The 23,053-nt window shown below is 43.3% G+C and overlaps 1 protein-coding gene across 1 annotated transcript in view; it reads left to right on the forward strand.

Annotated features, from left to right (window-relative positions):
* Positions 1–18,398, forward strand: part of B4GALNT2 (beta-1,4-N-acetyl-galactosaminyltransferase 2 (SID blood group)) — a 118,349-nt gene extending 99,951 nt beyond the window's left edge. Inside the window, exons 9-10 of the mRNA XM_075836742.1 lie at positions 3,613–3,835; positions 18,199–18,398. Of these exons, the coding sequence (XP_075692857.1) occupies positions 3,613–3,835; positions 18,199–18,398 (423 nt within the window). The remainder of the gene's footprint in view (positions 1–3,612; positions 3,836–18,198) is intronic.
* The last annotated feature ends 4,655 nt before the right edge of the window (positions 18,399–23,053 follow it).

A 23,053-nucleotide genomic window follows, 5' to 3' on the forward strand; every position in this document is an offset into this window, starting at 1 on the left:
CATATTTGGTATCCCCATGCACGGGAGAAGTGAAAGAATGTGAAAGGAGATGAATTTTGTCCGTGGTCTATGCCGTATGTGAAAAATACTAGCCTAAACTGACGCATTTGCTAAAAAATAGCTGATTTTTTTTTGTTCCATCTTATTCAAGAAACTTTCAGAAGAAAACTGGACTTGCTAAAAATATGATAAACCCCTTGAAGGAAACCTTGTGGGGTCTACTTGTGTGAATGAAGTCATTTATGGGGTGATTCTAATGTTTCAGCAGCATTACGCCCCCCAGAAAACAGTATGCGGCTATAAAATCAAATTCAAAATTCCTGGACCGAAAAGGCCGAAAAGCCTCCTTTTATGCCAAGCCCTGGCACATGCCCGCACAGTGAATAAGGCACACATATTTGGTATCCCCATGCACGGGAGAAGTGAAAGAATGTGAAAGGAGATGAATTTTGTCCGTGGTCTATGCCGTATGTGGAAAATACTAGCCTAAACTGACGCATTTGCTAAAAAATAGCAGATTTTTTTTTGTTCCATCTTATTCAAGAAACTTTCAGAAGAAAACTGGACTTGCTAAAAATATGATAAACCCCTTGAAGGAAACCTTGTGGGGTCTACTTGTGCGAATGAAGTCATTTATGGGGTGATTCTAATGTTTCAGCAGCATTACGCCCACAAGAAAACAGTATGCGGCTATAAAATCAAATGCAAAATTCCTGGACCGAAAAGGCCGAAAAGCCTCCTTTTATGCCAAGCCCTGGCACATGCCCGCACAGTGAATAAGGCACACATATTTGGTATCCCCATGCACGGCAGAAGTGGAAGAATGTGAAAGGAGATGAATTTTGTCCGTGGTCTATACCGTGTGTGAAAAATACTAGCCTAAACTGACGCATTTGCTAAAAAATAGCTGATTTTTTTTTGTTCCATCTTATTCAAGAAACTTTCAGAAGAAAACTGGACTTGCTAAAAATATGATAAACCCCTTGAAGGAAACCTTGTGGGGTCTACTTGTGCGAATGAAGTCATTTATGGGGTGATTCTAATGTTTCAGCAGCATTAGGCCCCCCAGAAAACAGTATGCTGCTATAAAATCAAATTCAAAATTCCTGGACCGAAAAGGCCGAAAAGCCTCCTTTTATGCCAAGCCCTGGCACATGCCCGCACAGTGAATAAGGCACACATATTTGGTATCCCCATGCACGGGAGAAGTGGAAGAATGTGAAAGGAGATTAATTTTGTCCGTGGTCCATACCGTGTGTGAAAAATGCTAGCATAAACTGGCGCAATTGCTAAATTCTTGCATTTTTTTCCAATTTTGCCCACTTTAGAGAAAAAAATTAAAATGATATATACTGACAAATGCCACTAAAACAAAGCCCTATCTGTCCTTTAAAAAGAGTGGAAAATTCAAAGATGAACTTTATTCACCTGCTGAGTTATAGTCATCTAAAGAAGCGCATAGCAAAATTGTGAAATTTGCTCTGGTCATTTAGCTGTAAAACAGCCTAGTCCTTAACCGGTTAAACATCAGAAATAAGGGTCTGTCTATCACAGTACTTAAATCCTGCAGAAGTGTGCCATCCGGATCTAGTGATTTTATCTATTTTAGTGTTTTTAAGGCGGCACTGCACCTCTTGCTGAGTTAAGCAAGAGACATTTTATGGAGAATTTACTTTATCCTCAATCGTGTGATCTGACATTGGATTTTCATGTATAAATACAGAAAAAGGCGTTTAATAGATTGGACTTTTCCTCATCCTCCTCCACCATTATACCCAGATTATTTTTTAGAGGGCCGACACTTTCCGTTTTCAGTTTATTATTTATGTATTTGAAAAATATTTTTGGGTTATTTCTACTTTCTTTGGCAATGAGTCTCTCTGTTCCAATCTTTGCTGCCTTTATTTGTCTTTTACAGAACTTATTTTTTTCTTTATAATTATTTAATGCCACATTACTACTCTGTAGCTTTAGTAGTTTGAACGTTTTCTTTTTATCATTTATTCCCCCCCCCCTTACTGTTATATTTGACCACATCTGTTTCATCCTATTTCTAGCTTGTTTATTTCAATAAGGTATATTATTATATTTTTCACAGGACCAATTTAAGAGGCATTTAAAAATGTCCCATTTAGTTTGTGTATTTTAGTTTTTGAGGACATTGCAGTTTATGCCCTTAAGGTCATCCCTTAGTCCATGAAAATTGTCCTTTCTGAAGGTAAGTAGGTACTCTGCCAAACATCTTATTAAAGGATACATGAAAACTTATTATGTTGTGGACACTATTACCTAGATGACCCCCAATCTGTAGATATACTGTGCGACGTATTGGTTAATATTAGTTCTAGAAGTGCCCACAAACTCCTGCAAACAAAGCAATGTATATAGTGGCCGACTAAGCACTACTTCCAAAACGCCACCTAGGGGCAAATAAAGGCACATAACCGGCAGCAACATAGTACTTGTTTAAGGCACAGTACACATAAATAAAAATAATGAGCCATTTCTGGCAGTGAATACAATAAGCTCCTTTTCAAGGTTTTCTTGCCCACCCCTACATGAGAAATTTTCTGATGTAGACAATTAGATTTAGATGTAGTCCGCATTAGAGACTTAATGTAGAGTTAAAATGACCAAGTGTGGTGGTATAGATTGATAAGGGTCAAGGACTGAACTTTAAGGTACACCAACAGAGAGGGGTATTGGGTAGAAGGAGGCACCCTTGCAGGAAACCTTGAAGGACCCTTTAAATAGATAGGAGCAAAATAAAAAATAGTGCAGTTTTTTGAGCGCCAAGAAAGTATAGCGTTTAAAACAGGCGAGTTTGGTCGACGGTGTCAATCACAGATGAGCGATTGAGAAGGAAGGAGAAATTACTTTTAGATTTGTCTCCAAGAATGTAGTTGGTAAATGTGCAGGGCAGAAACCAAAGTGGAGAGGATTAAAGGGGTTTTCTCATACCCGGAACGTAAACGTGTTTCCTAAGATATGCGATCACTTTCTGATCAGTGGGGGTCCAACAGACCAGCACTCTGGCCACCTCCATTCTCGGGATCAGTAATAGCATATTCTAGCTATATTCCATTACTTTCTGTGATAGGTAAAAATATTTTAATTCGAGAATAGTATGTGAGTAACCTGAAAAAGCTTAGGAACTTTCTGGTCAATTGTTGTACTTCTGTTCTAGAGCTGAGCGAACTGATTCGGCACAAAACAAATTCGGTCTGAATTACCCAAAGGTTTAGAATTTGCGAAAATCCGATATTTTTGGAGTTTGCGGCACTCAAATTGTCAAAATGGCGGAGCCAGAAAAGCGCCGGCTGCCATTTTACAGATTGTAAATAAAAAAGAGGTCAGAAGAGAAGATTAAAAACAGCTGTGCGTTCCCTGTCATATTTAGAGTGACTACTGATCTCAGGGGCTCATCCTGTACTATATTAGTATGCATTCTTTTGCATCTTCTTAATTTCTTTGTATTGCAGATATTTAGGATTGCCTTTTGCTATGCAATATGATACTAGGAGCAAAATGAAACATTTCTCTTGTATTACTTCCCAGGTAGTAAAGGTTATATTTTATAGTAGCGACCTATGTTTTTTTTCTACTTCCCAGGTAGGTGGCAGCCTGGCTGGTAACGACTTCAAATTTAAAATCTTGTACCAGGTGGGTGATGATGATGGTGACTGTTTACACAGACGATCTGGATTCTACCATAGACTGGAAGGATTCCCAAATTGTGTTATAAGCAGTGTTGTGGCTAACTTTTTCCTTGCACATACACGTGCTGTGCTTGCTGTTGGATTTGACCCCAAGCTTAACAGAGTTGCGCACTCAGGTAATTCCACTTGTTTTTAAGATGAACCAATGCACACAATATACAGTACAACTATTTAGTTGTGTTAACTTGTATTTAACAATTGATCTATATACTGTACAGTTTGCAAAAAGTAGACAATAATATATTTTCCAACATAATAGATATGTAGGCTTTGATTATTTTCTGTAATGTGCATCAATAGCAATAGCTTGCCTTTAAAAATAAAATAGAATTTCGCTTCGACGTTGTGTACATTTCCATTGTAAGTCTCCGTCGGGGGTCTGCGGCATTTTTCATCACACTTGATGGCATATACAGTGCAGTGATGGACAACATGTGGTTCGTTGGTCAGTATTTGGAATGTCCTGTTAGTGTGAACAGAGCCTATCTCAAGCAAACTTCAGGTGCTTGTCATTTTGTTGACTGTCGAATTCTTATAATGCTTAGTTGCTGACAAGGAATATGAGATTACTATACTAATATACACACCCAGTGGCGTAACTACCGCCGTAGCAGCCGTAGCGGCTACTACGGGGCCCCCACCATGGCCGGAGGCTCCGCTAGCAGCCGCTATGGCTGCTACAGCGGGACGCCACTGAACACTACGGCAGAGCAGGGAGGTATCTCCCCGCTCTGCCATTAAACAAAAGACATGTATCTATAAAAGAAGATGCCAGAAGACTAGATGTATAAGAAATTTAGAAAATACTTTATTGAAAACAACATGTAGACGTACTAGAATAAAAAACGAATCCATAAACCAACAGGTTAAAAGGACATACAAGCCATGCAGCTCATGAGGTAAGTAATATATAAATATAGATGCATGAAAAAATGCCTGGTAATAGACACAAATATATGTTTTGTAAGGTTGCACAGATGATTTCGGCCAAAACACTAAATATTTTTTCATATTTTTCATATTAGCCAATACATCCTTTTGCTGTATCCAGGGTCACCCCTTCCTCGCTGTGTCGCTCCTCCGTTTGGTGGACGAGTGACGGGCCTCCGTTCCATCGCTGGTGACGTGTCGGATCTCGGACTCACGTGACCGTGTCAGCTGACGCGGTGACGCGTTTCCGATTCCGGCCCCTCGTCGGCGGTGTTTCCGGCGGCGCGGCCATCTTGCTTCACCTCGAGGCAGCGACCTGTATTTAGACAGCGAGGTATTTATATCTTTCATTCTCGGGACCCCTCATTTTGGATACTCTATCACTATTGGCTGGCTTCCCCTTTTTAAAGTGGCATGCGCATTGTCCAGCACTACCCCCAGACGAAGGCATTAGCGCCGAAACGCGCGTTGGGGTGGACATACTGCTGTGCATCCAGTCCTGGACTTATTATGGGTACGTTCTACTATCGCAATTCGCTCATTTATTAGCAATGTGTTTTTTCTGCCTTGTTCACACATACTTGTTAATTCAATTATTTCATTATGTATTCCTTCACTCTATGTTGATTCCAACCGTGTTGGGCAGGAGTTCATTTGTCACAGCGATAGTGTCTATTACCAGGCATTTTTTCATGCATCTATATTTATATATTACTTACCTCATGAGCTGCATGGCTTGTATGTCCTTTTAACCTGTTGGTTTATGGATTCGTTTTTTATTCTAGTACGTCTACATGTTGTTTTCAATAAAGTATTTTCTAAATTTCTTATACATCTAGTCTTCTGGCATCTTCTTTTTTAGGTTATATATTCATGCTTTGGATGCTTGTGTGGGTACACGCCCCAGGGTCTAGCTCATATCACATCAATTAATTTCTTGCTTGCTGACAGCCGCAGGGTACTTTTGTTGGGCTGTTTAGATCCATGCTGTGTTTTTCGGTTATAATATAAAAGACATGTATCCCCTATCCACAGGACAGGGGATACATGTGTGATCGCTGGCATTGATAGGGAGAACGGGGGACTGAAAGTCCCCTGAAGTTCGCCATCACAAACCTCGGACTTCCGGGGTCTGTGTCGGCAGCTCCGGAGAAATGAATTGAGCGCCGGTCGCGCTTGTGCGCATGCGTGACTAGCGCTCCTTTCATTTTTAGTGAGCTGCGCAGACGCCGGAAGTCAGAGGTTAGTCATAGAGAACTTCAGGGGACTTTCAGTCCCCCGTTCTCCCTATCGCTGCCAGCGATCACACATGTATCCCCTATCCTGTGGATAGGGGATACATGTCTTTTATTAGGACACACTGTAGGTCGCATTTTTTTGGGAGGGGGGGACGCTGTATGGCGTTCCCTACAGGAGGGGGGACGCTGTATGGCGTTCCCTACAGGGGGGGATGCTGTATGGCGTTCCCTACAGGGGGGGCTGTATGGCGTTCCCTACAGGGGGGGCTGTATGGCGTTCCCTACAGAGGGGAGGCTGTATGGCGTTCCCTACAGAGGGGAGGCTGTATGGCGTTCCCTACAGGGGGGGGCTGTATGGCGTTCCCTACAGGGGGGGCTGTATGGCGTTCCCTACAGGGGGGGCTCTATGGCGTTCCCTACAGAGGGGAGGCTGTATGGCGTTCCCTACAGGGGGGGGGGCTGTATGGCGTTCCCTACAGACCCCCCCTGTAGGGAACGCCATACAGACTCCCTGTAGGTAACGCTATAGTTCCCCCCTGTAGATAACGCCATACAGTCCCCCTGTAGATAACGCCATACAGACCCCCTGTAGGGAACGCCATACAGACCCCCTGTAGATAGCGCCATACAGCCCCCCTGTAGATAGCGCCATACAGTCCCCCTGCAGATAGCGCCATAAAGTCCCCCTGTAGATAGCGCCATACAGCCCCCCCTGTAGATAGTGCCATACAGCCCCCCTGTAGATAGTGCCATACAGCCCCCCTGTAGGGAACGGCATACAGTCCCCCCCTGTAGGGAACGCCATACAGTCCCCCCTGTAGGGAACGCCATACACCCCCCTGTAGGGAACGCCATACACACCCCCCTGTAGATAACGCCATACAGTCCCCCCGTAGATAACGCCATACAGCCCCCTCTGTAGATAGCGCCATACAGCCCCCTCTGTAGATATCTACAAAGGGGGCTGTGTGGCGTTATCTACAGGGGGCTGTATGGCGTTATCAAAAGGGGGGGTTTGTAAAAAAGGCACTATCTACAAGGGGGGGGTTGTGTGACACCCAGGGGAGGGGGCACCAGTCAAAAGTTTGCTATGGGGCCCAGTCTTTCCTAGTTACGCCCCTGTACACACCCCTAATAATACACACCCCTCTGTTTGGCTTCAACAAAGGTTTTGACTGAGGTATTAAAGTATACCAGCAAATAATAGGGCATGTGACTAAGGTCCCTGAGCCCAAACAATTTCTAAAACCATAAAATCCTGAGCGGATTGCTTCTCTAACCCCAGGCATTCCATTTTTATCTCTGGGGAAAACCATGTCTGTTAGGATTTAATTCCAGAGACTCTCCTGTTCCAGGTGGTAGCACTGCTCACTGTGCTATCTGGAACGCTGGACAACTCTCTTTCCAGTATCCGTGTCCAGTTCACTGAGGTCTGCTAATAAGCAATCAGGTCTATTAGCCACATCCTCTGACCTTCTATATAAACTTTGCCCTTGTACTTTCGCCTTGCCAGATTATTGAGCTTCCTGCCTTTAGTCTAGCTCATTACTGCTTCTCTACTTTATACTACAAACTGTTGCCGCTTATCTGTGTAATAAACCTGGACTCTTACTTGACTAATCTAACTTAATAACATCATCCTTCCAGATTGTTTCAGCCACTGGACTTGGAATCTGTTTCCAGACCCTAAGGGCTTGTTCACAAGTAACGGAATTGCTGCAGAACATTTCTGCAGCAATTCCACAGAAACTAGCAAAAATTTCACTGCGAAAAAACTGCACATTACCCTGCGGTTTTTACTGCAGAAAATAGTACAGATTTTGCTGCGTTTGTTTCAATGTTGGGAGATGGCGACATCTCCTCCTGAAAAACGCAGCAATTCAGTCCACTTTCCGCAGCAGGAATTTACATGCTGCGGTAAGAAAAATACACAGCGTGTGGATTAGTTAGATCTCACCCACTTTGCTGCTACTGTATTCTGCTGCATATTTTCCGTCCACGATTCAGGACGGAAAATAAGCTGCAATTCCATTATGCATTTTTTTCTGCGTGGAGAAAATTTACTGTGTACGTTATAGAATTTATTTTTGCAATGTGAATATAGGAAAAAGCGATTTTCACCCTTTGCTTGTTTTTTTTTTTAAATTCCACTCCCATCTTATGCTAAATAACCTGTTAAATACATTATTTAGGTTATTATGGTCATGTAGTCACCTAATATGTGCGGGTTTTACGTTTTTATGTAATGTATCGGCAATAAAATATATTTTATGCTAAATAACTGTTTGTTTTTTTTACCTTTTTTAATTATTTATTTTTTTGTTACTTTTTTTTTTTTAATCCCATTAAGGGATAACTTTATTTACAACTTAATTTAAACTTCTAATTTATTAGCATACCCCTGTATGCTAATACATTACACTGTGTCACTACGACACAGGCTGCTGTTAGGGCAACACATAGTGTGCCCTAAAAGCAGGCTTACATAATAGACAGCTCTAGGGTCGTTTCTAGCTCCCGAGGCTTGACTACAGAGGTGTTTTTTCAGTTGCCAATCGCGTAACTGGGTTTCTGGTGATGTGATAGAAGAGGGGAGTCCCTATTGATCATGCAGCAGTCAAGGAGCCCGGCCATCAAAGGGTTAAACATCTGGGCTGGGAGAAAACTCTAACGAAGCTGTATATAGAGGGCTGGTCTAAGTTCAGGAGCGCTCATAAGTCTTTTTAACAGTGACGCAAAAAGACATAGCTGTAGACTAAGGACCCGTTAAGGGGTTGACCTGTTTTATCTGCTATTGCTGCTGTTTTTATCCACCTAGGTGGCATTCCCCAGCAGGATTGTCCAGTCCAGCATGTGTACTATTTATGCAGCCCGTAATGACACTTATTATGTTGCTATGTCTTTAGCTATGATTTTCCCACAAGGGGTGATATCGCTTCCAAAAACATGTTATGTTATGCTGATATTGTTGCACTGTAAGGGTCAGCTCACACGTTGCATAAATACTACAGATTTTCTGCTACGGAATTAGTTGCGGAAAATCCGCAGTAAATACAGTAGCAGCAAAGTGGATGAGATAAAAAAAAAAAACTCATCCACACGATGCATAAATACTGAGTGGAAAAAAGGCTCAGAAATTTACCTGCGGTGTGGAATTCTATTCCGCAGCATGTCCATTTTATTTGCGTAATCGCTGCTTATTTGTTGCGGGTTTTCCCCGTTGAATTCAATGGGGAGGTAAAACCTGCAACAAATAGCAGTTGCTGCCATTCTACCGCAAAAAAACGCAACTCAGAAAAAAAATTTGTATTCTTACCTAGGAGTCTGTGTTTCTTCCTCCAGGCCAACCTCCTAGGATGACGTTTTATTCCATGTGACCACTGCAGCCAAACACAGGCTGTAGCGGCCGTCACATGGGATGAAAAGTCATCCCAAGTGGCCGGTCTGGATGACGTCAGGCTGCAGCGGTCTCCTGAGTGCTGCAGTTTTCTGCAGTGGACACTCTGGGCAAGAAACTGCACCACTGTTTGGTGCGTTTTTTCGCCCGGAATTCCTTGCGGCGCACAGGGCGGATATGTTGCATACTTTTACGCAGCGTAACCGCCCTGTGTGAACTCAGCCTTAGGATATGTTCACCTGTACAAAAAGAACAGTCTGAAAATTATAAGGCTGTTTTCAAGGGAAAGCAACCTCTGATTTCAAGGCGTTTTTGAAGCTGAAAATGAAGCTTTTTTAAATTTGTTTATTCTGTGGCTTTTTTTTTTAGCTGTTTTTCGAGGAGGTTTTTTGCAGTGTCAATGGAAAATCGGCTCCAAAAATGCTTTTTTTCTTAATAGGCTTTTTTTTTTTAAATTCAGCATCGTAAAAATATGCCTCATGTGAACAGCACAGCGTATTTACCATTCACATCAATGGGAAAATGTTTGCAGTCGTATTTCCTCAAGTGTATTTTGGAGCAGAATACGAGCCTTATACGCTTCAAAATAAGCCTGAAAATAAGCCGTGTGATCATAACCTGACATTGTGGCCATTTATTTATACAGGTGAAATGATGGTTAGGCTGCTGGCTAATTTTCTTGGCACCGGGATGTACGCCCCGGACACAATGTTTGCTACATTTCTGCTGCACCATAACAGCGCCAGGATGATGCAGTACGGTTACGATGCATCCTGATCCTGGGGGTGGTGCCTACTCTTTAAAACGGTGGTTTACCTAGAAAGCTGTGTTAAGTGTTCGAGTGGAAGAGGAGGAACCTGGCTATTTCTGTGCTGAAATCGAGAGCTCTGTAGAGCTGCGCTAGAGTGTGAGCAGTAGAAAGCAGTTTTTTTAATACTGTTGTAGTCACTGGAATGGGACAATGCAGCAATACCATGCACAGCAACTACGAAAGTAAAGGCGGCGTGTTCAAGTAAAAACAGCCAGAAACCTGATGTAAACATTGAAAAGGCTGCAGCGCTCGCATGATCGCCGCTGCCACTTCAAACAGCTGATTGGCGGGGATGCCCCAACCAATTTTATTTTGATGGCTAATCCTAAGTATAGGCCATCAACTTTTAAATCCCGGATATCCCCTTTATCCCCTGCATACGTTCGAGCCCGTAATTACTGTCCGTGATTATGGGCTTGAACGGCCACGGAAAGCTATTCGCATTTGTGGGCTATGCTCCCATATAAAGCATGGAAGCACGGTCTGTAAAAAGAAAGAAATAGGACATGTCCTATCTTTTGCACAAACTTTCTACGGCTCGGACACCTTCCCGTAAAGGTGTCCGTCTGCCATAGAAATGAATGGATCCGTAATTACGACAAGATCTATGATCGTGTGCATGGGGCCTAACCGGTTCAGCTCCAGGCTATTTTGAACCTTCAAAATTAGATACCGATAAGCCATTTCAAGCACACATTCGTTAAACGGCAATAACTTCCTTTGGTGGGCTAACGATTTTGTGGGTTTTTTCCTGGACAAATTCATGTTTCTTTTCTTATAATTTTCTACACATAATTTTTGCTTTGGGCAAAAAAACGCAGTGAAAAACGCTTTCTCTGCTTCCCATTGATTTCAATGGAAGTTCAGACAGAACCGCGGGAAGAAAGAGCAGGGAGGCGGTTTTTTTAGCGCTGATTCCGACACGTTGGTGTCAAAATCACAGCCAAAAAACTCTGTGTGAACAGGGCCTAATAGGTTAAAAAAAATACTTGAAAAAAAATTTTGTTTTGTTTTTTATTGGTAATAATCTAGTATTACCCTAGAATAGACTTTTTATTTGTGATTATCCTTTTATCCCATACATTTTGATGTCTAATTTAGGATTGTTTGGTCAGGTCTAGCATTATGACAATGCTTGGTGGGGGAATGTTATTCTTTGGGGGGTGGTATTTTAAGTGTATTTTTATTTATTTTATTTCTGCTTTTTTTTATTATTATGGTCTGTCCGTCAAAGGTCAGAAAAGACCCTCAAAGTTTTTTTATATCACAAACCTTTCCTCTGCTAAATGGTCTCCACAGGGGAATTCAGCCCTGTTATATTGTTTAGTTAGACCCAGCAGCAGTCTTCCACTAACTGCATCCAGGTGATCATGTTACCAGTCATATGATCACCAGTACCAATAGCGGCAATAGCGCTGTTGCTGCCTCTATTCTATACACATTGCTCATTGACCCCAGTCATCACCATAAATGTGAGCAACGGACAGCAGTGGCAAAAATGGCAGGAACAGAAATCCCGCCACCGATTCATAAATTAAGACTGCCTCCTCCTTCTCCCCTCCCCTACACATAGCTACACAGTGCAGGCACTTTGCATAGATGTGGAAGAGGAGAGTAGAAGAAGAGGTCGTCCGGCTGGGACATCGGCAATGATATATCCAACGGCAGTTGTTTGCTTGGGTGGCCCCGATGCTTTTACTTTGATAGAAAGAATGGGAGTTTGCAATGGGGCCCGTTCTTTCCTCCAAAGTGAAACCATGGGAGCTCGGGCCCTATTGCGAAGGACCAATGCATAGAGCTTCTGCGGGCAGAGGCGGATGACAGCGGTTAGCGGCGGTGGGCCCCTACTTATTTTTCATTTACTCCGTGTCCCTGACTGCAATACTGCCGTGATGGCGACCCTGGGAACAAGTATTGAAAGCAACCATGGGTATGAATGAAGGACACAACATAAAATAACTCGATATCGACTATAAATCAATACTAAAAAAGGCTGAATTCACAAACCGCGTATTACTGCGTTTATTGCCGCCTTTTTTTGTGTGTTATTTTAATGTTACATTAACACCTTAAGAAGCCTACTTTAACATTTAAGGGGTTTTTCGGCCAGTGAATATTACATTCCTCTTATCATCAAAAAGTAAATCTTTTCATAATTTACTAATCGTACCAAAATCCCTGACTTCTTGATGATTCATTTAGAGTCAGGCAGGGAAATCAAACGGCTTCCTCTACCTTCTTTGTAGACGCATCAGAGATCGTGTGACTAAAGGGCTTTGGTTTGCAAGAGGGATACAAGTCTAAGCACTTATTAGAACCCTTGCTCCATGGCAACCCATCGATAGTGACGCAGGACGCGAAGGGAAAACAGAGGGAGCTCCCGCTGTAGCCACTTAGAAGCAGTGGTCTAGAGCAGTGGTATCTAAGGGGTGAAATGCCCATAATCATAGTTACCTCCAATGGCGGACATTGCAGCTGGATGTCGGCTGTCTATTACATCCACTGGACGCACTATTATGTCCTATTGCGGTAAGAACATGGTAAGGACGTAATAGTATGTCGAAATGTGGGAGGGGGTTAAAGTGTAAAGTAAAGTATGATAGACTACATACACAGATTTTTGGTTTATAGCATTTTGAAGGTCATTGGTGTCTTTTTTTAAAAGAAAAATGCAGCATGCTCTAGGTATAGCGATTTTTTTTTTTCTACAGTCTATTCTGGGACTTTATAAATGCCAGGAAAAATGCTTGCAAAAAGGGACAAAAAGTAAAGTATGCCAACAAAAACAGAGTTAAAAAACGCTTGAAGCACATGGTGTTTTTCAACATGCATTTTAAAACGGTGGAAAAAAGTGTGTGAAGGAAGCCTAAAGCAAAGAATTTACAGTTACTCAACTTTTAATTTATATTTCAAGTGTGAAATTTTTTAAAATAGTGACATTTCTCCTCTTTACAGTAATGACAGATTTCACTAAATATAATCATGTTTAAAAAATAAAATAAAAATTCAGAGAAAATAATTTTAGTATCTTCTGTGCACTCACTGTTTTATATGGAGCCAGTAAAAGACAAGTGGTCCGAATGCTGTAAATCACCTTTTTTGGGCTGATCTCATAACAACATAAATAATACTGAAATGGTCACATTATACAAATCCTAAAGGTGGCCATACACATTAAATCATTCTTGGGCGACAGTTTTTATACTCCCTACTCTTCTTTCCCCCCCGCCATGACAAATTCAATTGGGTGAATAGGATGATCCCTATGTTTTATCTAATGTATATGTATACCTGCACAAAAGTTATTACAATATTTTTACAGAACTTTTATACAAACTAAGAGCATAAATGTAACCCCTTGGTGAATTGTTACGTCGCTGCCGCCAAGGTGTTAGCGCAATGCAACGTAACTGCGGGTGTCAGCGGGTGTCCGCTGTATATTACAGCTGATGTTCTACTGTAACGGCAGGAACCGGAGCTAACTCCCATCCCCACCAATTAGATACCACAGTCAATGGTGTCTGCAGCATCTAAGTGGTTTGTAGCCTATCTGCACCCCCAGAACGTGATTGCAGGGGTGCTGATGGATGCTATATTAACTGGAGACCGAACAATGGCCTCCTGGTCTACCATGCCTATTAGGCCCCTATTATACTGACAGGTAGAATATACTACGCTATTATAACAGCGATCAGACAGTTGTAAGTTCAAGTCCCCTAGTGGGACAAAAATAAAAGTATAAAAAATAGTTGTAGAAAAATAAGTGTGTCAATTTAAAGTTGAAACACAAAAAATATTTTTCCCATAATAAGCCTTTTATAATGGGGGAAAAAAATGAAAACATAAAAAAAACTATACATTTTTGTATCCCGCATAGTGAACACCATAAAAATAAGACAAAAAAATTACAAACAGATTCACTGTTTTTTGGCCACCTCGCTTTCCAAAAAAGTGGAATAAAAAGTGATTATAAATGGCATGTACCCCAAAATGGTACTAATAAAAACTACAGGCTGTCCCACAAAAAACAAGCGCAAACACAACTTTTTTTTTTCTGTGAAAAAAAGCTATGACTCTTAGAATATGGCGACACAAAAAAAATTATTTTAAAAAATACTTTATTTTATTGTGCAAATAAATGAAACATAAAAATAAAAAACTATAGACATACGTATGGTATTGATGTAATTGTAGCAACCGGCAGAATGAAGTTTTTAAGTCATGTAAAGCGCACGGTAAATGTCGTAACAAAAAATAAATAAAAAAATACCATAATTACTGTTTTTTGGTCAACTCGTCTCCAAAAAAATAAAACTAAATGTTATCAAATGATGCATTTACCCCAAAATAATACCAATAAAAACTGCAGTTCTTCCTGCAAAATATAAGCCCTCATACAGCTCCGTTGACAAAAAAAAAGGCCACACAAAAGGTGCAGAGTTTGATCCAAAAGGGGGATAAGATTGGACACAATTTATCAGTGTGACACTGGCCACACATCCATGGATTTTATACCACTTGCCCTTATATACATAATACCCTGATATACACTACCCAGCTTACATATGCCCCCACATTATAAACTGAAATAGCAGTAAAACCCCAAACAGAACTACTACCAAGCAAAATCCGTACTTCAAAAGCCAATTAGTGCTCCCTCCCTTCTGATCCCTACAGTGTGCCCAAACGGCAGTTTACGTCCACATATATGGCACTGCCATACCTAGGAGAAAACGCTTAACAGCTTATGAGGTGTTTGTCTTCAGTGGCACAAGCTGGGAACAATATTTTGCGCACTAAAATTGCAAATCAGTGAAAAATTGAATTTTTGCTCTTCACCATTCACTGCGCATTAATTTCTAATAAAAAAAAACACATGTGGGGTCAAAATGCTCACTACACCCCTTGATAAATGCCTTGAGGGTGTAGTTTACAAAATGAGGCCACTACTCTGGGGTTTCCGCTGTAATCTAGTGCCTCAGGGGCTTTACAAATACGACATAACACCCGAACACTAATCTAGTAAAATATGGGATCCGCAAGCCAAATAGCACTGTTTTCCATTCTAAGCCCTTCCATTTGCCGAAACAGCAGTTTAGGGCCACATATGGGGTATTTCGGTACCTGGGATAAATTGAATAACAAAGTGTATGGTGTTTTTTATTTTTACTGCCAATTCTAATAAAATCTTTGAAACACCCGTGGGGTCAAAATGCTCGCTACACTCCTAGATGAATGCCCTGAGGGGGTGTATTTTCCAAAATGGAGTCACTTCTCAGGGTTTTCCACTGTACTTTTACCTCAGGGGCTCTGCAAATGTGATATGGCACCGAAAAACCAATCCAGCAAAAACTGATTGACAAATATTTATCTTACCTTTCTGAGCCGTGCTGTGTGTTCAAACAGCAGTTTTTTTTTACCACATGTGGGGTATTTCCGTACTTGGGAGAAATTGCTTTTCAAATGTGGTGGTGCTTTCTCCATTATCCCTTGTTAAAATATACAATTCTGCGTTTTATTGGAAAAAAAATTTAGATTTTCATTTTTATGGCTTGATTCAAATAAATTCAGCAAATAAACCTCTGGGTCAAAATGCTTGCTATACACCTAGATGAGTTCCTTGAGGATATAGTGTCCCAAATGGAGTCACTTTTGGGAAGCTTCTACTATTTTGCAAATGTGACATGGCACCCAATGACCTTTCCAGCAAAGTTTGAGCTCCAAAAGCCAAATGACGCTACTAGCTTTCTAAGTTCTGCCTTGTGTCCAAACAACAGCTTATGAACATGTAAGGGGTATTACTGTACTAGTGAGAAATTGCTTTACAAATGTCGTGGTGCTTATCTTTCTTCCTTGTGAAAATAATATGAATTCTACATTTTATTGAAAAAATGTAGGTTTTCATTTTCACTGCTTTATTCAAATTGCGCAAAAAAACTGTTACTCTACAGCTAGATTTCCTAGGGGGTGTAGTTTCCAAAATGGTGTCCTTATGGTGGTGTTTCCACTATTTAGGTCCTTTAGGGGCTTTGCAAATACGACATTGCACACGAAAGCGATTACAGAAAAATTTGAGCTCAAAAAGCCAAATAACGCTACTGCCTTTCTGAGCCCTGTTGTGTGTCCAAACAGACGTTTATGACCACATCTGGGGCATTACCGTACTCAGGAAAAACTGATTAACAAATGTAGGGGTGTTTTTTATCCTTTTAATTCCTTAAGAAAATTAAAATGATGTATTTTTTTGGGGTTTCCACCGTTTTGGTGCCACAAGACCTCTTCAAACCTGGCAATGTGTCTAAAGTATATTCTAATAAAAAGGAGGTCCAAAAATCCACTAGGTGCTCCATCATTTCTCAGGCCTGTGTTTGAGTCCATTAGCACACTAGGGCCACATGTGGGATATGTCTAGAAACTGCAGAATCTTGGCAATGAATATTGAGTTGTGTTTCTCTGGTAAAACCTTCTGTGTTGCAGGAAGAATTAGATTAAAAATAGAATTTCTGCAAAAAATCACATTTGTACATTTTACCTCCACTTTGCTCTAAATCCTGTGAAGAAACTTTGTAAATGCTGTTTTAAAAACTTTGAGGCGCACAGTTTTTCAAATGGGGTGATTTATCTTGGGTTTCTTATCTATAAGCCCTTCAAAGCCACTTCAGAACTGAACTGGTCCCATTTCTTGAAAATGTAGTAGATTACTGCTAAAGTTATAAGCCTCTAACATTCTAGAATAATAAAAGGGTGTTCAAAAAAATAGTGCCAACATAAAGTATACACATAATGAATGTTAGCTAGTAACTATTTTGTGTGGTATCACTATCCGTCTTACAAGCAAATTTCAAAAACTGCTAATTTTTCTAAATGTTCTCTAAATTTTTATGTTTTTCACAAATAAACTCTAAGCCCTTATTCACACGACAGGGTTCCCGGCCAGGCAACGGCCGTTCATAAAACGGCTATCACCCGGCTGCAGTAGGAACAATAGACCCCTAATGGGGTTATTCACACGACCGATTTTTTGACGGGCCGGGAAGACCGGCCGTCAAAAAATGGGACATGCCCTATTTTCGGCCGTTCACCCGGCCGCCCGGCTCCCATAGAAGTCTATAGGGCCAGGTAATACACGGCCATCACCGGAATGTCACGAGTGATGGCCGTGTCTACCGTCGCTCGCTCTCTCCTCACAGCGCAGAGTGCATGTGAGGAGGAGGACTTTATGCCATTCGGACGAATGGCTGTACGCTGGAGGTAACTTTCTACACTGTGTTGTAGGGCTCGGGTGTACAGCAGGTGGAAGGGAGCACTGCGCTGGCTCCCTACCCCTGCTTGTTTTAAAAGCGCCCTGGCCCAGCGACACCTCCCATGGCCGATGGCGCCGCTAGCAGCTGCTGCGGCTGTAGTGACACCACTATAGCAGAACTGGGAGGTATATCTCTGCTATGTGCTAGCCCCACTTTAGCTCCCTGAAGGAGCGGAATCCCTGTGTGTTCGGGGATTCCGCTCCTGGACAGAGCGCTTGATGACTCTGTCCATATCTGGACAGTGACATCAGGGGAAACTCCTGAAGCGGAATCCCCGAACACTCTGTGACCGGGGATTCCACACCAGGCGAAGCCAGTAACGTTCAGTGTCCATAAATGGACACAGACGACAGGGGCTTTTCCTGAAGTGGAATCACTGGCCACATGGGTAATCCCCTTCAGGAGTTGCCCCTGATGTCACTGTCCAGATATGCCCGGCCCGGAACGGATGCAAAACTAATGCAAACCGGCTGGGAAAAACTGCAGTTTTTATCGGCCGACACTTGGTCTCGGTCGGGACCCTGTCGTGTGAATAAGGCTTAACTGTATTGGCCACATTTTACACCTACCATAAAGGACAATGTGTCACGAGAAAGCAATCTTAGAATCGCTTGGATAAATAAAAGCGTTCCAGAGTTATTACCGTTATACATGGCAGATTTGAAAAATGCAGCTGTGTCCACAAGGCCACAACTGTCTATGTCTCCAAGCGGTTAACAACATGTATAATAGATCTTTGTGTATAAAGGTATTGTCACAAGATATAAATTTCAACAATCTACACTTCTTATTTTCACAGAATTTTTCTTTGATGGATTTGGTACTCTACAAATTGGTTCCTGTAACGACATTGTTGTTGGTCACCAGCAAAAAATAGCAGCAGAAACAGAATGTGAGAAAAATTACACGAAATTTAGATACAATAATGATGAACAAATTAAATTTAAAATGGGCCTACTCTACTTCAAGAACAACCTCAAGTGTTATAGTCAAAACTAAAATATTGTACTTGTTTTCTTTCTTCTTCATGGTTTGTTGAATAAATATTGTCCTCAAGAAGCCCAGTGTGTCATCAATTTTAATTTGCAAAGTTATACATAGAGTTGAATTAAACATATAGTTTATTTAAATGTATTTTCCAGGCTTGTACAAATGGGGTTGCATAATCGGAGCATTGAATGTTAGACCAATTACTAATTTGAGGTGATCAGCGTACTTGCGCCATTTCCAAGATTCAAAAGCGCCAGCATTCCTAGAGAGTAAGAAAAGGCTTACAGTTATTACGAGAGACGTCCATGTCCTCTCTGATGTAGCTGATCTGATCCCTATTTGTCCATGGCTACCATGGACGGCACGTCCCAAACTCTGCTCCTTCTACTACTCCCTCCTCCCTTTTATGAACCTGTATAGGCAGCACTTACACAATAAGGTACATGAGTTGAATACCCCTGCATGACTCATTGTAGGCAGAAAAAATAATCCTTCGAAGGCGCTCCTGTTTCACCAGTAATTGTGATGTAGTTTTTGATGATAGAAGCATGTAAGAGAGATAGATTTTAAAAATGATTTTTATTTTCCATTAAAATGCCAGTTTGCTATTTAACTTCTTCCCAACATTTGTCGTAAGTATATGTCCGGGAAAGCCAGTGCTTCCCGCAAAATGTTGTATACTTACGACAAGAAGATGGCGTGGGTTCAGCTTCTGCCATCAGCAGCGGGTGTTAGCTGTATGTTGTAGCTGAAAGCCTGCTGTAACAGCAGGGACTGGAGCTAGCTCCGATCCCTGCCATTAACCACTTAGATGCCGTGTCAATTTGGGTACGTGGACACACTGGGCCGTACCGCCTTGGCGGTATGGCAGATGGCCAACAGGACACAGGTCACAGTCTATAGTTCGTATAGTGTACCTGTGGAAGCTTGGACAGTAGCGAGACAGGCTCGGCTGGGACTAGGCAGCATGCTGACGTCAGGCGTGGTGTAGCAGGACAGGCGTGGTATACAGCACGGCACGACTTGAGCTCAGCACGGCACTTAACCAGGATAGCACGGGATACAGGTACAGGAACGGGGAACACTGGGAACTGGGAAACACTAGGAGATCATTTGCTTAGACAAATTTTGGGTATGACAACAATGCTCAGGCATTGCAGGAAGGGGCTGGGCCCTTCTTTATAGTCCAGGGTGCTCATGGGCTAATTTAGTATTAATTTCAGGTGCGCGCCGACACTTTAAGAGCGGTCACGAGCGTGTGCGCGCACTCTACGGGACCCGGCCGGGAGAAGCGGAAGTGAGCGCTGGCGTCTCCAGAGGAGGAGATGGGGACCAGCGCTCAAAGCTCCATGTCTGCGGGCGTCAGGAGGTGAGTGAACCTGACGGCCCGAGTCCATGGGTATGACAGTATCCCCCCCTCTTATGCCCTCTCCTCTTGGGGTCAGAACGAGAGAGAAACTTGTTCAGGAAGGTAGGGGCATTGCGGTTCTCTTCTGGCTCCCAGGACCTCTCTTCAGGACCAAACCCCTTCCAATCCACCAAATAAAAGGTTCTCCACCCCCATTCTCTTGGTGTTCAGGATCTCCTTTACCTCAAAAGACTCTGATGAACCACTGGGAGCCACTGCAGGAGTGGAAGTCTTGGAGTAGCGGTTCAAGATCACCGGCTTCAGCAGGGAGACATGGAAGGAGTTGGGGATCTTGAGGGTAGGAGGCAGCTGAAGCTTGTAGGAAACAGGGTTGATTTGTTGGAAAATCTCGAAGGGTCCAAGGAACCGTGGAGAAAACGTGTACAATGGCACCCTCAGCCGGATATTCCTAGTGGACAGTCAGACCTTAGTATGCGGAAGGAACTGGGGAGGCGCTCGTCTTCTGGTGTCTGCCTTTCTCTTCATGCGGTTGACCACCAGCAGAATAGAATATCGAGTCTGCTGCCAGATTTGTAGAAAGTCCCTAAATGCAGAGTCCGCTGCAGGCACCTGGGACGTAGTGGAAACAGGAAGAGGTATACGAGGGTGTTGGCCATAGACCATGAAGAATAGACTCTTAGGGGTGGACTCACTAGTATGGTTATTGTAGGAGAACTCATCCCAGGGAAGCAGCTACACCCAGTCATCATGCTGCCTGGAGATAAAGTGTCATAGATAGTTCTCCATAATCTGGTTTATTCTCTGGACTTGACCATTGGACTGGGGATGGTAGGCAGAGGAAAAGTCCAACTTCACACCGAGGCGTACGCAGAGGGCTCTCCAGAACATCGAGGTGAACTGAACCCCCCGATCCGACACAATATGTAGAGGCAAGTGTAATGACGGGGTAGGGAGACAGACAGGTGAGCCCTAATCTACCCGCCACTCAGTCCCTGCCTACTTGCACGGCCCGTCCTAGGCGACGGCGCACAACTGGGTGGCGGTCCCTATGCTCAATATGTGTACGACAGACAAGGGTACACAGAAGCTAAGGGAAATGGGGCAACAGGAGTAGTGAACGAGCTGAGTCAAACCAGGTGTATACGAGGTACTAAACGCAGAGCAGGAGCGTAGTCAGTAAAGCCAGGGTCAAAATGAAGCAAGGTCAATAATAATAGCAGGAGCAGCAGAGCCAGTAAAAAGGAAAGAATCATAGGCAAAGACAAGCAGGAAATGAAGGTATAAATAGACCGAGGGCGGGAGCTAGAACCGTCTGGCCAGGCTGTGATAGGTTCTCCCACTCCTGAGCCTACCAGCCTGAGTGGTAGCAGATCGAGTCACTCTATCAGACCTAGGAGCAGGTGCAGACTGATTACCCACTGGCGTCGACACAGAAGCTGTGTCAGGCAGATCCTTTACAGCAAGCCTTGCAGACGGAAGATGTGTTGGACGGAGAGATTGACCAGTCGGGAAGCAGACGGTAGACCGGTCAGTGGAACGAAATGAGCCATTTTGGAGAATCGGTCCACCACCACCCAGATCGTACTGCAACCAGCAGAGAGAGGCAGGTCTGTGACAAAGTCTATAGCAATATGTTGCCATGGGGCATCGGGCACAGGCGATGGCTGGAGCAGGCCCGCCGGTTTGGAGTGGGCAACCTTATTTGCTGCGCACACCGTGCAGGAGGTGTCTGAGTCCATGATGTCTTGGGCAGCGTGGGCCACCAGAACTGATGAGCGATCAGGTCTCTGGTCTTACGGACACCCATGTGACCTGCCAATTTGGAACTGTGTCCCCAGCGGATGATTCTTCTTGTGTGGCACAAAAGTCCTCCCCGGGGGTATGTCTCTAACTTGCAGAGGGTTGACAGGGATGATGCAGGATGGGTTAATGATACTCTGTGGAGACTCCATAGTGTCCTCTGTCTCGAATGACCTGGACAAGGTATCGACCACCACATTCTTGTCAGCCGGACGGTAGTGGACTTCAAACTGGAACCGAGCAAAGAACAGCGACCACCTGGCCTGACGAGGATTCGGTCGTTGGGCCGTCTGGAGATAAGTGAGGTTTTTGTGGTCCGTAAATATCAAGATGGGATAACACCACACTGGAATTTTTTTAAAAGAATCTTTATTTCTGGCTAGAAAAACTATAGCCATGCACTGGATGGCAGATACAGCTCCATCGATAGCATCATGGAAATCACTTGTTAATAAGGTTATTACTTATGAACAGCTGGTATATTCTCACAGAGGATGCCTTGATAAATTTCAAAAGGTGTGGGGTCAGTGGTTGGCTACCATGGATGTTCCTGATGATGCCCCCCCCCCCTCAGTGATTCCATTCTGAGTCTTTGTTCTCTTGATAAGGTATGATGTAACATCATTCATGGTGTTAAGGATCTGCCAGGCACAGCTTCTGTGTCTACGCCCATAGGTAATCAGTCTGCACCTGCTTCTATGTCTGTGAGACTGACTCCATCTTCCACCACTCAGGATGGCAGGCTTAGGAGTGGGAGAGCCTATCACAGCCTGGCCAGACGGAGCTAGCTCCCGCCCTCTGTCTATTTATACCTGCCTTTCCTGTTCCTCCTTGCTTGTGATTCTTCTCGTTTGGTTTCCTGGCCCTGCTGCAGCTTCTTGAACTATTTGTGTTAAGGCTCTGCCAGGCACAGCTTCTGTATCCACGCCCATAGGTAATCAGTCTGCACCTGCTTCTATGTCTGTGAGACTGACTCCATCTTCCACCACTCAGGATGGCAGGCTTAGGAGTGGGAGAGCCTATAACAGCCTGGCCAGACGGAGCTAGCTCCCGCCCTCTGTCGATTTATACCTGCCTTTCCTGTTCCTCCTTGGCTTGTGAGTCTTCTCTGTTGGTTTCCTGGCCCTGCTGCAGCTTCTTGAACTACTTGTCCCTGCTTCGTATTGACCCTGGCTTACTGACTACTCTTCTGCTCTGCGTTTGGTACCGTGTACACTCCTGGTTTGACTCGGCTTGTTCACTACTCTCCTGCTCTGCGTTTGGCACCTCGTACTCTCCTGGTTTGACTCGGGTCGTTTACTACTCTTGTTGCTCACGGTGTTGCCGTGGGCAACTGCCCCGTTTCCCTTTGTTCTGTGTTTCCTTGTCGGGTTGTCTGTCGTGCACTTATTGAGTGTAGGGACCGTCGCCCAGTTGTACCCCGTCGCCTAGGGCGGGTCGTTGCAAGTAGGCAGGGATTGAGTGGCGGGTAGATTAGGGCTCACTTGTCTGTTTC

The sequence above is a fragment of the Rhinoderma darwinii genome, chromosome 9 (genome assembly GCF_050947455.1).
Source record: "Rhinoderma darwinii isolate aRhiDar2 chromosome 9, aRhiDar2.hap1, whole genome shotgun sequence".
In the NCBI taxonomy this organism is placed as follows: domain Eukaryota; kingdom Metazoa; phylum Chordata; class Amphibia; order Anura; family Rhinodermatidae; genus Rhinoderma; species Rhinoderma darwinii.